General features: G+C 48.7%; 3 protein-coding genes across 11 annotated transcripts in view; 2 read left to right on the top strand and 1 right to left on the bottom strand.

Annotated features, from left to right (window-relative positions):
- Positions 1-6,342, top strand: part of FLVCR2 (FLVCR heme transporter 2) — a 39,696-nt gene extending 33,354 nt beyond the window's left edge. The window contains exon 11 of the mRNA XM_054199999.1: positions 5,200-6,342. Within this exon, the coding sequence (XP_054055974.1) occupies positions 5,200-5,206 (7 nt within the window). The 3' untranslated portion in view covers positions 5,207-6,342. The remainder of the gene's footprint in view (positions 1-5,199) is intronic.
- A 118-nt stretch (positions 6,343-6,460) lies between these two features.
- On the bottom strand, positions 6,461-9,776 carry ERG28 (ergosterol biosynthesis 28 homolog). Of its 2 annotated transcripts, XM_054200000.1 has the most exons (5): positions 9,522-9,763; positions 9,227-9,317; positions 7,856-7,974; positions 7,571-7,669; positions 6,461-7,432 (listed from the first exon to the last, which is right to left on the bottom strand). In XM_054200000.1, exons 1-4 carry the CDS (start codon positions 9,652-9,654, stop codon positions 7,590-7,592), a joined length of 423 nt encoding a protein of 140 aa, XP_054055975.1. In that variant the 5' UTR covers positions 9,655-9,763; the 3' UTR covers positions 6,461-7,432; positions 7,571-7,589. The 2 variants fall into 2 exon arrangements, with proteins under 2 accessions (XP_054055975.1, XP_054055976.1); XM_054200001.1 differs by lacking the exon at positions 7,856-7,974 and having other exon boundaries at positions 6,461-7,669; positions 9,522-9,776.
- Positions 9,777-10,004: 228 nt separating this feature from the next.
- Positions 10,005-15,323, top strand: part of TTLL5 (tubulin tyrosine ligase like 5) — a 158,097-nt gene continuing 152,778 nt past the window's right edge. For all 8 annotated transcript variants that reach the window (XR_008466039.1, XR_008466038.1, XM_054199318.1 and 5 more), the window contains exons 1-3: positions 10,005-10,097; positions 10,634-10,809; positions 13,443-13,552. Coding sequence is in view for 6 of the 8 variants with exons in the window: in XM_054199318.1 (XP_054055293.1) it covers positions 10,721-10,809; positions 13,443-13,552 (199 nt within the window). In the remaining 2 variants the exon portion in view is untranslated. The remainder of the gene's footprint in view (positions 10,098-10,633; positions 10,810-13,442; positions 13,553-15,323) is intronic.

Here is a 15,323-nt window from a genome sequence, read left to right as displayed (position 1 = left end):
ACTGGCTGATCTGCCAAGTTAACCATGCTACCCTTTGCTTTTCAAGGTGTTCATCGAGTGTGTGCATCAATGCCACAGCCAACAGGACTAACAGGCAAAAGCAGAGCAAGCCTGTTGGGAAAAACAGACTTAATCCTGCTAAGACTAGAGTGTGTGCTACAGGGAGCGTGAAGCTGCCATGCTTTGATGCAGGTGTGAGGAAGAGTCCCATGGGCAGGGAAAGATTTGGTGCCAGGCTGAGTGCTTCTGAAGCTGTCTCCATGCTGCAGTCTGTGGCAGTTTTAGCAGGGTATGCGTGTGGTGTTGATTTGGGACCGAGTAGTTGAGAAGCTGTAGCTGTGTGAGCTGGGCAAGCCTGCTTGGCGTATACTGGTACTATTTGGATAGCTGAAGTTTATATCATCGCCTTGGTTAGCAGACCTAGCTTGGTACAATTGCCAGTGCTACCACTGACATCTCAGTTGCAAAATAGACTCTGTGAGGCTCAGGGATGGTCCTGTATAGGCCCTGTGTCAAAACTGCTTCCATAAAGAAAAAAAAAGATGGGTCATTGTCATAGGAAACTCCCTTCTGAAGGGAACAGAAGGCCCAGTATGCAGACTGGACCCACTTCTTAGGGAAGTCTGCTGCCTCCCTGGGGACCAGGTTAAAGATGTAAAGAGAAAGCTTCCTGCCCTGGTACAGCCCTCAGATTATTATCCGTTATTGATTTTTCAGGTAGGCAGCGATGAAGTTGCAACAAGAAGTCTAAGGGCAATTAAGAGAGACTTCAGGGCCTTGGTACGACTGGTTAAGGGATCAGGAGCACAAGTAGTGTTCTCCTTTGTCCTTACAGTTGCAGGGAATGATGAAGGAAGGAACAGAGTGAGCCAGCAGATCAGTACCTGGCTTTGAGCCTGATGTCACCAGCAGAATTTTGGGTTTTTTGATCATGGGTTGGTTTACATGACACCAGGTCTGCTGGCGACAGATGGGGTAAACCTGTCTCAAAGGGAGAAAAGGGTCTTTGCACAGGCATTAGCAGGGCTCATTGAAAGAGCTTTAAACTAGATTTAAAGTGGGGAAAGGATAAAACCAGGGTCTCCAGAGATAAGCCTGGGGGCAGTGTGCCAATGTTTGAGGGACGGTGTGTTAGCGAGGTCCTTTGGTCTGCCATCTCAGTGGAGGTAGGGGATGGAGATCCATGCAGCAGCAAAGATGCAAGGGTTATTCATGTGTTAGAAACCACGGAAGCACCTGAGAATGGTCATGTAGGAATTAGGGCCTGTATCTCCAAGAAGGTGGCAGGATCAGTAGCCCAACTGAAGTGCATCTACACCAGTATTTGCATGGTGTACACCACCACCATGCAAATGCATGCAGCACGGGCAACGAACAGGAGGAGCTGGAAGCCATTGTGCAGCAGGAAACCTATGATATATTTGCCATCACGGAAGCATGGTGGGATGAGTTGCACAACTGGAGTGCTGCAGTGGATGGCTATAAACTCTTCAGAAGGGATAGGCAAGGAAGGAGAGGTGGTCGGGTGGCCCTGTATTTTGGGGAGTGTTTTGACTGTCTAGAGCTTAATGATGGTGATGATAGGGTTGAGTGTTTATGGGAAATAATCAGAGGGAAGGCTAACAAGGCAGATATCATGGTGGGAGCCTGTTATAGGCCACCCAGCCGGGATGAAGAGGTGGATGAAATACTCTATAAGCAGCTGGGAGAAGTCTCACAATCGCTAGCTCTTGTTCTAGTGGAGGACTTCAACTTACGAGATGTCTACTGGAAATACAATACAGCAGAGACAAAACAGACCAGGAGGTTCCTAGAGTATGTGGAAGATAACTTCTGACGCAGCTGGTGAGTGAGCCGACTAGGGAAGGCACCCTGCTGGACCTGTGGTTTGCAAACAGAGAAGGACTTGTGGGTGATGATGGTTGGAGGCTGTCTTGAGCACAGCAATCACAAAATGACAGAGATTTTCGTTCTTGGAGAAGTAAGGAGAGGGTCAGCAGAACTGACACCTTGGACTTCCAGAGGGCAGACTTTGGCCTGTTTAGGGGCCTGGCTGACAGAGTCCCTTGGGAGTCAGTCCTGAAAGGTGAGCTGGTGGAGAAGAGAACCAGCCTGACTGAACAGAGAGCTTTGGCTGTCAGTGCCCTTCTCTGCTTATGGCTATAATTAAACAGATGTTGCAATTAGTAGAACTTGTAGTGGGAACTAAATTAGCCTAATGGCATTATGGACACCTTGTCCTCTATTAATAAAGCTGTAGTGTGCTTCCAAAAATCCTCCCGCTTCTGTCTGCCTCAGTTCCCAGAGCGACATCAGGGTTAGCTTTCTGTGTCTCAGGACACTTGGATCAAATGCTTGTTTTACATGGTAATGAGTCTCTTTGTGGGCTGCCTTTGTTGTAAGTGCATCTGAAGCCATTCCAACATTGCGCCTTAAGGTTTCATAGTAGTGTCAGTTGATTCAGCATATACATTATTCACGTATATGCTGTGTATAGCCTGTGCTCATCTGCTCCTGGTTTCCAGCATCCATGCAAACCTTCCTGCATTGTTCCTTTGTGTTATGAAAGAAGCATCTTTGCTGATTTTCCATGGTTTGTTTTGACTCAGGAGCGAATTGTTCAAGAAAGTCTTTGGCAACATTTCTTTGGAAATACTTTTAAGCTTGTGTGAGTTTTTAAGAAAGCAGCAATCATACGGAGTGCAGGATTCCAAAATGGCAGGACTGCCCTCATCTTTCAAACTGGGCTTTGCTAGGCCTCTTTGAAACTCGCAAATGTGATTAATGCGTGTTCAGGGCACTGGAGTCTACTTTATGCTGGTCTTATATAGTGGTAGATAAGTTGCATTTGTGTGTGTGAAGAACCTATTCTTGATAGCAGAGAGTAAGGAGTAAAGTGGTTTCAGACTTTGTCCCGTTTTTTGAATTTTAATAAAACTTAAAACTTTTGTCTGGAGTGTTATGCTACCAGCAGGGCTGAGCACTGATGAGTGGATGATTTTGGATGACCAGTGACCTGCGCTTGGTGTACAGCCACAGCAAGTGATTCGTTTAAAGCGGGACTGAAGTTCTGCTATGTCCTCAAACCATGTCCTGGATAAGTCAGGACTCGATCAAGGCTAAGTACCTTTTTTTGCTGGTTGTATGTTTGCCTGGATGCAAAGATGCATCTGATGGATCTTGGTGGAATATCCAAAAGCATGTTACTTTTTCCTCCCAAGGCCAGTGTGATTTAGAGGCATTAGGGCAAGCATCCAACCTGAGTAGCTTACTGGAGTCCCTTGCAACCTGTAGCATGCTTACTCTCTAGTGAAGTACTGCCAATAAAAAAAAACCAACAAAACAACCAAAAAACAACAAAACCCAACAAACTGCTGGAATTTTGCATAGTAGGCACAAATGGTGTGTATCCCATCCCCTGCTTCCCAAACTTCCCTGTTCCCTTTCTGTGCTTACTGTGTGGCAACTGGCCTTCTCCTCCTATCCGAAAGCCATGGGCAGGCCACTTGCATGCCCTCTTCCAGTACTATGACTCCCAGCTGTGAGAGCTGCCTGCCTTTTCCAAGGCGGTGGAGCCCTGCAGGCTGGCAGATCTAAACCTTCCTGTAACTCCACAGCAGGTGAGTGGCATTCAGATCCCGGAGGTGCTTGGGGTGCCTTTTCAGGGTTGCCAGCATGCTTCCATGATGCATTCTGGTGAGGTTTCCCAAGCCTAAATGCATCTTTCCCTTTATTCCTCCCTCTGGCACTACTTTATGCACCCCCTAACCCCTCCTGCTGGTACGAGTTTCCTCTTTGTGCTTCCTGGCTTTTGCTTCCAGGCATCTCCTTGAAGCTTTCCTAATCTTGCTCCTCTACTTTGGGATGTTGCTGCTGACCTCTGTAAAACCTTTTCACCTGCAATTTGTGTAAGAGGCTACTCAAAATGAAGCTGTTTCATATGTCTTGCTTCCATGCTGCCCAGTCTTCTCTTGAACTGCACTGGGGATGTGAACCTCTTTACTGTGCACCTCTGACTCCTGCCTCAGATGTCAGTCTTGCCCCAGAGCGAGTTAACTCGGAGCCCAGGCTGTGGGCTTGTACATTTACCCGTACAAGTCTGCACCGCTGTCTTTGAATTGGTGAGAACTGGGGCGTCTCACTGTAAGCAGAGTCAGAACTTGGAAAGAGGTATCTGAAATCCCCTGGGGGAAGGAGAAGTCTGAAGTCTAATCCTAACACACCTCAGAAGGGCTCAGCAGAGGAGCTCATCAGGCTCCACCCAGAAAGGCTGAACTGGAATTGCAGAAGTTTGGCTGTTTCATGCAACCCAGGACAGGGTGGTAATTGGGCAGCAGCCAGCCTTGCTTTTCCTCTGGTGAATAAATCTATAGCTCCCTCCATCTTAAGGGAAGAAATTGTAGGAGGGTTCAAATAGTCAGGCCAATTCTTCTATAGGATTTATGCAGACACGAACTTGTGTGTTTCCCTCTTATTTCTTATGGCTCTTTAAGATACAAGTAAAGAATTTCAAAGAAAGCCTTATCTGCACCACTCTGTGGAATTATCAGAGCCGTGAGTCCAAACTGGGGACAGGGAAGAAGCGGGGAAGTGGGTGCCAGCCCTGAATGGGAGGTGGGGATGAAAAGTCTTGAGAAGAATCTGAGAGTTGAAGAGGTCCTTGCTCATGCAAGAGTAAGGACAGAGAGGAGCTAGTTGCTGTGCTGAGCCTCCTGAGGGTGCAGAGGATGCAGGTTCTGTCTGGTGCTTGCACAGATACTGCGCTGCCCTGTGGCATGAAGGAGGAGTTCCCAGTTCCTTCCCTTGCCCAGGGAACTGGCCCTGCAGCTTCACCGTTTTGAGGCCGATACTGTGTCACCATGAAACGTCTTCAGGGAGCTGGCTGTGGGGCTGATAGCTGGGCCTGTACAGCTTCTGGGAATTAACTCTGGTCTGAGAACTACAGCAAGTAGCTTAAGGGAAGTGGGACCCTTGCTCTGCCCTGCTGCCCCAGTGCCCCTTGTCTGGGCAGTTAGAAGGGTCTGGAGACGGAAGAGGGAACTAGGTGCGCTCTCTGAGGATGGTGATTCTTCTTTGGGGATTTCTGCACACTAGCAGAGAGCTGCGAATTAACCAGCCTCTGGCCAGCTGGTCTCTCTGAAGTCTGGGTCTAGCCACCCACTATCCTAACCATATTGTTTTTCTCTGTCTGACTTGCAGAAAGTGATGCCAGAAGCCTGCACCGATCCCATAATCCTTGAGGAATCAAAGCTGTGAAATGGAGGGGTGGCAGAGCTGGGAGATGCAGCCCCCCTTATTCCCATCTGTGCTACCTACCCGTTACAGGGGGGCAGCCTCAGGACAGGAGCTCAGTGAACTGCTTGTGGAGAGCATCAAAGAGCAAAACAAGAAGGGAGTTGTTCTTTTCAGTTATACCTCTGCACCTTGCTGTTTTGGAGACTTTGCTGCTTGGGAAGATGGGAAAACCCACTTCTTCCCCCCCATCCCACCGTGTACGCTTGGAAAAGAAAAAGCACACATGCTGAGAAAAGCCATAGTTCAGGCTAGCCCTGAGCACGTGAGTGGCACCCTGCACGTGGCTGTGTCTCCTCTCCCAGGCAAGCTCTGACATGAAATGCAGAAGCTGGACTATACTTACTGTGTGAGCAGCCCTGGGAGAGCCTTCAGCTGGCTCTCAGGAGGAGGAATTGCTCTCTGTTGGTGCCCATGATGCCTTCTGTGTTGCACAGGTGATGGCAGAGACCTCAGCACATCACCAGCAAATGCAAAGCAGTGCATCTGCCGCTGCTGGCTTTGGTTTTATTATGTGACTGTCCCAGACAAAGCACTCTTAGTCTGTGGATAAACCTCTGCTCAGGATTCACTGAGGTTGCCCTGATATTCTTATATTTGAGAGATACCAATATGCCTCCTTCTGCCTGGAGGCAAGGACTAGTTCCGCAGCTTATGTTTACAGCCTAAGCCTAGCTCATCACTACACTGGTAACAGGAGTGAGTCAAACAACTAGCTCCCTGGGCTGAGGACTGTGTCTTCCTCCTTAATGATAAAAGTGCCTTTTGCATGTTTCAACACTACATAAAAACTCTTGTGAAGTGTTCTATTGAGATAACCAGCCAAGGCTGTGTTGCTCTTTGCAGCCACAGAGAGGGGTTTGAATATGATGGGGATCCAGATTTGCTCCAGTGTGGAAGCTTCCCACTTTATAACAGAGAACAGGAGAAGCCCTTTTACCAGTATTTGTGTCTCGTAGACACTGCCCCTCTGTATGCTGCTGTTTATCTTCTAAACATAAATGTAGATCCTTCTATCCCTTCTTCCTTTCCAGCATCCTTCCACTGGTGGAGATATCAAGTGTCCTTATACTATTTATCATGCAGTTACACATATGTCACTTGTGTGTAGGAGGGAGGGACAAAGACCAAAACCATGTGGAATGAATAAAAACAGTCCTCTCTGACATACCATTTTGGACAAAACATTTTTTGGGTGAAATTATACAGTCTTGACATATTAAAAAATTCAAGTCCTATCTTGAGGATGGGGATCTAAAGTAGAAGTTTATATAAAAACATTCAAAGTGTACAATAAAGCCTGACACATTCATATTAAATGGTTGAAACAGTCTACACCTGGCTCTTTTAATAGCCTGAAATATTTGTAGAATGGAAAAATCATCGTTCTGCCCAGTGCTACTGTTGTCCTCTTTTCCTCCCTTCTGTGTTTTTTCTCTCTTTCTTCTGCACATGTACCATCTTCCCAGCTAGGAGATCCTCCTGGTTCCTTCCTACCTTCTATGCACGGCCCATCTGCTTTGGGGATTATTTCATCTGCATCTAAGCAACCTCATCCTGTTTTCTCTAGTAACCGCTCACTGCAAAGGTAGCTCAGTCCTTGCTCTCAGATGCACGCAGTTTGCTATCACCAGTATGCTGTGGAAGCGAGAGCTGCAACAACTCTTCATGTGTGTGGGAGGTGAGCAGTCAGACCTGGGACTTTGTGGGAAGCAGTCAGGGAAAGGTGGGTTTGCTGTAAAGAGAGATATTTATCCTGCAACATACAGTAGAAACGGCTGTTTGCTTTGAGGTTGTACATTCTCTACCTGTTGCTCTGTAGCAGAAAGACAGACATGGCACCCTGCACCTTTCTGTCATTTATTAGAAATGGCCCCCAAGGAACACACACATGCAAGTTACACAGCAGTGCCAGGGCCAGCACACATTCTCTCTGGTCTGCAGTGTTCAGTGGATCCTGGGCAGCTCTACACCTCCTCCCCACAGGTACACTGGGAGAGATTTCCTTAGTGCACTGGACACACCTGGGACATTCCCTGCTGTCTGTTCTCCAGGGAGGCAGTCACCAACTGCACCCCGCAAGCTTTGACATGAACTCCTCTGGGACTTGGTCTTTGACATCAATCAGTTGGAATGTTGCCTGAACAAGAAAAAACACTTGGTAATGAAGAATGATTGACAGAGTCCAACATTGATCCACTAGTAGGACTGGTGTCCTGGAGAAGTTCAGCTGAGCTTTAGTGGAAGTTTGGCAGTGAAGATACGATACAACTCTGACCTACACAGGGCCCTCAGCTTCAGTTTTTCTTCTTGTTTTGTGACAGTGCTTCCACCTCCAGGTACTGCAGGCCAATCAACATCCCCAAGATAGAGAAACCTGTGATGGAGATACAGGATGAGTTGCGTAGAAAATGATGGACAGGAGATGAGGCATTCCCTCCCATCATCCCCTCCCTGTCCTTAGTTCATAGCCCCCTGCCCCTGCAGAGTTTCTCGGGGGCGGGGGGGGGGGGTCATAGCTCCAAAGAGAGTTTGTGGGGGAACAATGCAGAGCTCTACTTACTTGCTACCATGAGGGGTGCCATAACTCCAATTGTCAGTGCTGCAGTGTGGTAAACGAAGACCTCGGAGAGGAAGTGAACAAGGGCCAAAAAGAAAGTGAAGAGCGTGATGTAATAGAGGCTGTTGGAGAGCAGAAAGAAGCAGGTTATCATATAACCCATGGTATGGGCACGAGCATGGCTGAGTGGAAAAGAAGCAAACCTGCATGCTGCCCCACCTGTCCTCACTGCGGCAGCACAGAGGGCGCTTGGTCCCTTGCCTAGTGAGGTGCAAAAGCTCCCTGGGCAATCGCTGAGAGGAGAATGGGGCAGTGTGTTCAGTGATGCATTGAAAGTCACAGGCATTATCTGCCCTGAAGGCAGGGGAAGAGGGGAGAGCAAAGGTTGGGCACCGGTGAAGTGAGAAGCATGTGCACACACAAAAAGAGGGTGAGAACTGGATGAGCTGAGAACTAGGGCGACAGGACTTGGCTGACTCCAGGCTGCATCACCCAACCTGTGCTCTGCTACCCTCTAGGGGCCACAGCGGTGGAAATGGAGCAGGTTCAAGAGATGCAAGATAAAAAAATCTTTGCAAGAAACAACTGGTTTCATTGTAATTGGCATTGACACAACCCCCTAAAACCAGATAACCGAGTCCCTGCAGCTCCCTACCACAGACAAGCCTAGGCAATCCAAGGACATGCTGCCAGGTGAACAGTGACTTCTGCTGCAGGGCTGGGGGAGGTGGTGACAAAAAGAGCGAGTTCTAGCAACCTCCAACACAGCCTTTGTCTAGGACAGACCCAGAGTCACCTTGCTTGGAAATCCCTCTCAGAAATACTTCTGTTACCACAGGGAGAAATGGCCTGCCTCCTGCCACAGCATCAGGCTGCACCTCGGGCCTTGTCCTCAGGTCCAGATTAGAGTGTGTGGAAGAAGGCAGCGGGTTAAGACCACTGCAAGGGGCCTCTCAACCTGCCACAGACTTTAGCTGAGCTGTCATAGGAAAAGAAGTATCAGACCACAGCATTAGCAACTGCTTAATGTCAACATAGCAGCCGTGCCGTGCCACCAGAAGATGCTTTCCAAGCTGGAGATCAGAAATTTGTGACGTAAGAAGTTCTCAGATCTACCAATTTCTGGCTGAGCTAAGAAACAGAACTCAAACGCGCAGGCTCTCCTCACACAGGCAGATGGGAGCGGGAGTTAAGACACAAATCCCACAATGCTATTTAAGCTTTTTTTCTGTTGAAAGCTAAGCTTTCAACCCTATAGAAAGTTCAGGAACAGCTTTTGATTTCCCCATCTCCTCCGCGCTGCCCCCTAAGCTAGCTGTTCGGGCTAAGACTAGAAAGCAAACCGACGGATTTCTCCGGTGCTCCGTTACGTACGTCCTATTGCGGATGTCGATGGCGCAGAGGCAGCGGATCACCGATGACAGCAGGGTCCAGACGCCAAAGGTCCGAGCCTGGAGCCCGTTCACTGCGCAAAAATAAGAGGGGGAGCACATGGAGACCGCGCACAGCCCCGCTCGCCGCCACCCCCCGCCCCCGCCCCCGTCCCCGCCGGGGCGGCAGGCGGCTGCCGGGCCCGGGAGCAGCCCCTGAGGCGGGGCGGCCGCGATGCCCCAAGGCCCGCGGCTGGAAGGCGACCTCCAGGCCTCGGGGCGGTCGGCGCGGCCCTTACCGAGGCCGGGGCTGGCGGTGTACAGCTTCTCCGAGAGAAAGCGGTGATCGCGGAAGCTCTGCAGGGTGTTCCCGGCGGCGATGACCGACACCATCACCAGCCAGCTGCGCAGCACGTTCAGGAACCGGCTCATCCTCCCGGCCGGCACGACACCCGCCCGCAGGCAACGGGGCCACGCTCCCTGCCCGGCGCCGCCCCTCACCGGCCGCGCTCCCTCACCGGCGCCCCTCCCTTTCCCGCCGCCTAGCGCTCCGATTGGCCGCGCCGCGCCGCTCCATCCACGCACCACGCGGACGTGAGAGCCGCCTCCGCCAATCCCATCGCTCACCGCCCGCGAGGCGGTCCCGCCCCCCTCGGCCCCGCCCGCCGTGCCGTGCCGGGGCGGGGGGAAGCGGCGGCGGCGGGCGGAGGCAAGGCCGGGCGCGCGACCGGGCCGCTGCGCCTGCGCGCTGGGGGCGGGGCGGGGCGGGGACAGCGCCCGCCCGTTGTTGTAGTAACGGGGAAGCGGCGGGAGGGGCTGTGGTTGCTGGGCTGCTGTGTCTGCCCGCCCCGCCGGCCGGGGCGATGCGGGAGCAGGTACGGGGAGCTGTCTCAGTGTGGGGGGCGGTTGGCTGGCGGTCCCGGGGCGGGAGTTGCGGCCCCTCGGGCGCTCCCCGCCGCTCCCGCTTCTCCTGAGGCCGCCGCGGGGTAGGCCGGGCCCCAGCCGACCCTCCGGGCGCGGCCGGGCCGGAGGGCTGTCCCCAGGCCGGTGGAGGCGTTGCGGTGTCCGGCTGCCCCCGGGCGGCGGGGGAGTCTCGGCGTCGGGGAGGAGCAGGCGTTTGGCGTCGGGCCGGGCCTGGCGCGGTTCTGTGGCCGGCGGCAGGGCAGGGCAGGGCAGGGACGCGCTTCAGCGCTAAGCGCCTGAATGATTCTCACGGGCAGGTGAGGAACAATCTGCTGGAAGGTGATGCTTCTTCCTACACTCCCCTGGCTGGGAGGTGATTTACAGCTTGTAACAAGCTTGTTGATAGCCCTGTGGGAAATACGTACTGACAGGAGGTGGGAGTTAAGTTACCTTATTTCTCGTGCTGTCCTGCTCAGCTATGCATTCATGCTTTTAATCCTTATTGCAGGTTACTGCTCTTGCAAGATCCCTCGAATCTGCAGGAAGGAGTCTTGGAGGCTACTGAGACTGGGCTGTATGAAAACTCCCAGAGGAAATGCCGGTTGGGACGGCTCGAGATCTGGAGGAAACTGGCTCATCCTCAGAGGAGGAGGAGGAGGAGGAAGATGTTGTAGATGGGCTGGAGTAAGTGGGGAAAAAACACTCTTAACTGTTTCAATCTCCCTGTGCTTCCTCTGGGATCTGAAAAGACAGTTGCATTCCATACCCTCCTCCTACCTGTAAAGCAGAAGATGGTTGGTTTGAGCCTCAGGCCTGGGGGCAGGCTGCCTACGTTTGTAGCCTAAAAGACCACCATATTCATCAGGGTTGGAGGTGCAGCTCTTCCTTGGCTGCTCTAAAAGTCCATAGTTTTATTGATCTCTTCTTGTCATGCTCCTAAGCTTGCTCCTAAGCTATGAACTTTCTTCATGATGTTTAAGCAAATGAAGGAAATGAATGTCCTTTCTTCTTGTTTGTTTAGTTTTTTGTTTTGTTTTAGTTTTTACTTAGCTGCAGAAAAAGGAAATCTACTGTACAGTAGCCTGATATGCTGGGTTTTATGTCCTTTTTAAAAAATTGTCTTGTGAGAACTCAGCTCCTAGAGTTCTTGTTACTTACTGGCGTCTGTTTGTTCCAACTTTTGTTTAGTAACTTCTTTTATCTTTGCTTGTGAAGGAGTTGTTCCATTATTCTTTCCCAGAGTGGAATCCCTTTTCTGTTTCAGCTGGACCTGCTTTAATATGTCCCGTTGGTTTTCTTTTGGGTGTGTGTTGTGACTGACTGCCCAGGTGCAAACTGCAGTGATTTAAGGCATTTAGAGGAATGTTGCTTCATACCAAGTATTGGCTCACTTGCCAGACCCTTGTGAATGGAAAGATCCAGAACTGCCTTCACCTAGAACATAATTGTAACCATGTGTCTGCATCAAGTGACCGGGGGTCATGCTAGGAATGAATGACTGTCACCTGGAGGATTGAGCCTTACTGTAAATCCTCAGGACAGGCTTAACATAAACTCCCCTCCTCTTGCCTCAGCTCATTTCCCACTTATATAAGGCTCTGGCCTGTACTGTAAATTCTGGAAGCTTCTTGGGTCCCTTTCAGCTAATTACATACCAGTAGTGGATTTTTATTTTTTTATTTACTTTTTTTTTTTTCTTTAGAGCTGGTAGGAGCAGATAGGAGTGCTACGAAGTTAATTTGTCTGAGTGATAATGGTAATAACTTGGTTAAGAGGACCAAGGTTACACTGAAGAGTACTTACTTGTCCTAGCATCAGAAAATTGCCCTTTTATCTCTGTTTCAGTGTTCTAAGTATAGGAAGGGTTTTGTCTTCTGTAACTTCTCCAAACCTTTGGCAGTCAATGATCTTGCACATTCTTCAGACAAATGCTTCTGTGTCTCTCTGCCAGTCTTTATATTTCTTCTTGTCTGTGTAGATAGAGGTAGGCTTCTCCAGCCCCTTAGTCTCTATTTTCTGTTAACTTTTTCATGGTTTCGTTTCCTTGCACAGTTGAGTAATAAGCAGTCTGAGTTTCATTTGCTTAGGGAGGTTGACAGGTTTTCTTTCTGTGATCTTAGGATTTTATATAACAGATCTTAATTTTTTTTGTGTGTCTGTGTATCCTTAATTCCTCTGAGGTGATTATAGTTACCTATGTAGTCTTGTTGTCTTGGACAGAACTGATCACTGTATCTTGGAACCTGTAGCTTGAGTGGCTGGCTGGGCCATCGTTGTTGTATTTTGGGCTTGCATTCCACTGCATCTGGCAGAAATTAAAAAAGAACACCACACGCGTTTAGCCATTGTGTTGCGCCAAGCCTCTTCTAGTCTCTCAAACTCTGCATGAGTGCCTTTTTGTGCACTTCAGAGTCCCGGATTACAACCAGTCAGCATGCACTGATTTGCAATTCTTAAATTAGAGACTGGAACCTTTGTTGTAAGGTCTGGTTGTGTGGATACCAGCAATTATGGTTTATCCTGAATTGTAGATCCTGTTTTCAGGCTATAAATCCAGAGAGATGTAGCTGTCAAAATTTGTGGAGTTTCTCCCAAATCATGTTCTGTAAAATAAATAAAAATTAAACAGAACTCCAACTTAGGCTGGCAAGACCAACCCAAAAAGAGGATGATCTGGAAGACTCCCTTTGTAGTTGAGTACTAAAGGTGCCTAGAGTGTGTGTGTCAGCGCAGGCACAACGTGTGTACAGCAGGGTGCAGGAACAACCACAAAACCACGGCTGAAATGCAAAGAGTAAATTTGGTTTTGTTACCTTGCCAACGGGGGGGATACTCAAAGCAGCACCTGGGAAGAGGCACACAAGCAGGGATGCAGGCATTGCGGAGCTCGGTCTTTGCTAGAGCATTGCTGAACCTCCTGTTTGTGTCTGTTTTTCAGGGATTTGCGCAGGTGTATTTACCGCTGTGATCTTTCCCGCAGCAGGGCAGGAATCTCAAGCATGTTCAATAGGGTGCTTCTAAGTCTATCACAGATCTATATTATCTGAATGCAGATGTTCTACTTGTCAAATGCACCAAGATGGACAACAATTAGAATGATATATGTATCTTTCTACACCCCAGATACAAGTCACTTGAGCATGTTTACAGACCTCCTTCCTAATCTTCTGTTATTTTCCCACAGTGCGTTTGCCTGTATCCTGCCCACAGGCTGGGTGGGCAAGCATAGAGAATTGCTGTGCCCTTACTGTAACTGCTGTGTGCCCTTATTGTAACTAAAAGGCTCAGTCATTGCTTATACTGTCTTGCCATTTCAGAGATCATCCATGTATCAAGTGGACTGGTGGTGGCTGCAGGCGGATCCCCATCATGGTGTTTCATGCTGAAGCCATTCTGACCAACGACAGCTACCTCCGCCTAATTGGAGGTGGGTGCAATTATGTGCCAGCTCTTGGCCTGAAGGCATGAGGTGGAAGTCTCTTACCTGGGTGTTCTCTTTTTGTGGTGGGAAGAGGACATGGTAGGAAGGAAATTACAGTCCCCTCTTGTCTCTGAGCACTGAGATGTTCAGAAACGCTAGATCAGTTGGTGAATGTTTATCACGTGTTTGAGTTGTGACAAGTGTCTGTAGTTGTCCCTCCATTGTGTCTTGATGTGTTTTGAGTTGGAACTGTCTGCTTGCAAATTGAACTTGGAGGCTGTGCTGGAACTTATGACCAGAATATAACTTCACCACTCTGTAGCTAAGAACCTAAAATCAATTATTGCAGTGAGTTTTGAGAGGGTTTTGCTGGGAAATGAAGCAGCCAGACCCACAGTGCTAAGAATAGTAGTAAGCTGTAGTGATACATCTCTGCTGTCTACAGCCTCACAACTGTGAGTAAGGCCATAAGCAAAATGACTGCTGTTCTGGCAGCACTTGAATCGGGAGACCAAACCTCTCCAGCGTCAAATAAGGGAGAGCCTCTAAATAAGAGGCAGAGTTGTTATAAACAGTCACTCCGGATTGCGAGAGTTAGCACTTGCGGGTGTGTACAGCTAGGAGCTCATTCTGGATGTGCTGAGTTGGAGAAAAGCTAAAATCTGCTCAGCTTCTTCTTGTGAAGATGCTGACACTTCTTTCTTCTCCTGCTTCTCCCTTTCTTAGGTAATTGGTGCCCTCGTTTCTAATATCCTATTCAAGCAGAAATGCTTCTGGCTCATTGGGGTAAGGGGTGGAGAAGGTGATTTGTGTGTGGAAACTCCTGATCCTTTTCACGCGAGTTAAAAACATACTTGAATGGTGGCAGAAGCTGATGGTAATTGTAATTTATCTCCTAACTGGAGCGTGTGTCTCTTCTGCTTTTTCTCAGGAGGTAGAGGCTTTTCGTGGTTTAACCAGTCTACTGCTGAATAGTGCAACTTGTTAAATTTCCTTGAGCTTTGTCTGGTCCCAGGTTTTGATACTACTTACTTTTTTCTTTAGACTTATTTTTATTGGTAGAACATATTGCCTGAGGTTTAATCTAATCCTCATCTTTCTATTCTCAGTTTGAACCAATTTATAAAGTGTCTTTTCCAAGTGATTCTGTATTCTAGTGTTGCAATTTCTGCCTCTACTTTCTTTGAACTCTATTATGGATTGCCACATCCTTTTGTATGAAAACTGGTCTCTAATCCTGCTACTTGCTTTCTGTTTATCTTATACTTCCAGTGCTGCTTACTGCTTTTGTTTTTATGAATAGTGGATAGTGATTTTTTTTTATAGTGATTTTTCTCTTTTTATTTCCTTGTCCTATTTACTTTTATTTCCTGCTACTTTTTGCAGTTATTTATTGGAAGATCAGTGCAGGTGAATGAGATGAGAATAAAAATTCAGTATTTTGTTTTGGATTTTCAAGATCTAAAAAGTGATCGTACAAGCTAGCCATGTCAATGAGGGTCGTATGGCATGATTACTTTTAGCTAGGAATACCGATCTTGAATAGAGAAGAAAGAGCTGGAATCATGTTTCAAGTGTTATAAAGAAGGATGGGGGCTGGCTGGAGAGGGTACAGCAAAGGGTTACAAAGATGATTAGGGGACTAGAACGTCTTCCATGTAAAGAAAGGCTGAGGGGCTTGGATCTCTTTAGTCTGGAAGAAAGAAGGCTGAGGGGTGATCTTATCAATGCTTATAAGTACTTAAAGAGTGGCTGTCAGGAGGATGGGGCCAGGCTT

The sequence above is a fragment of the Rissa tridactyla genome, chromosome 4, assembly GCF_028500815.1.
Source record: "Rissa tridactyla isolate bRisTri1 chromosome 4, bRisTri1.patW.cur.20221130, whole genome shotgun sequence".
In the NCBI taxonomy this organism is placed as follows: Eukaryota; Metazoa; Chordata; class Aves; order Charadriiformes; family Laridae; genus Rissa; species Rissa tridactyla.
The sequence above is the reverse complement of the archived record's forward strand: the minus strand, read 5'-3'. Positions and strand labels throughout refer to the sequence as shown.

Excerpts from the sequence above, each read along its gene's own strand:
- ERG28 (XM_054200000.1), bottom strand. The coding sequence starts at position 9,654 with ATGAGCCGGTTCCTGAACGTGCTGCGCAGCTGGCTGGTGATGGTGTCG. Across the intron at positions 9,318-9,521 it reads CACCGCCAGCCCCGGCCTCG|TGAACGGGCTCCAGGCTCGG; the intron begins GTAAGGGCCGCG and ends ATTTTTGCGCAG. Across the intron at positions 7,670-7,855 it reads GGCACCCCTCATGGTAGCAA|GTTTCTCTATCTTGGGGATG; the intron begins GTAAGTAGAGCT and ends TCTCCATCACAG.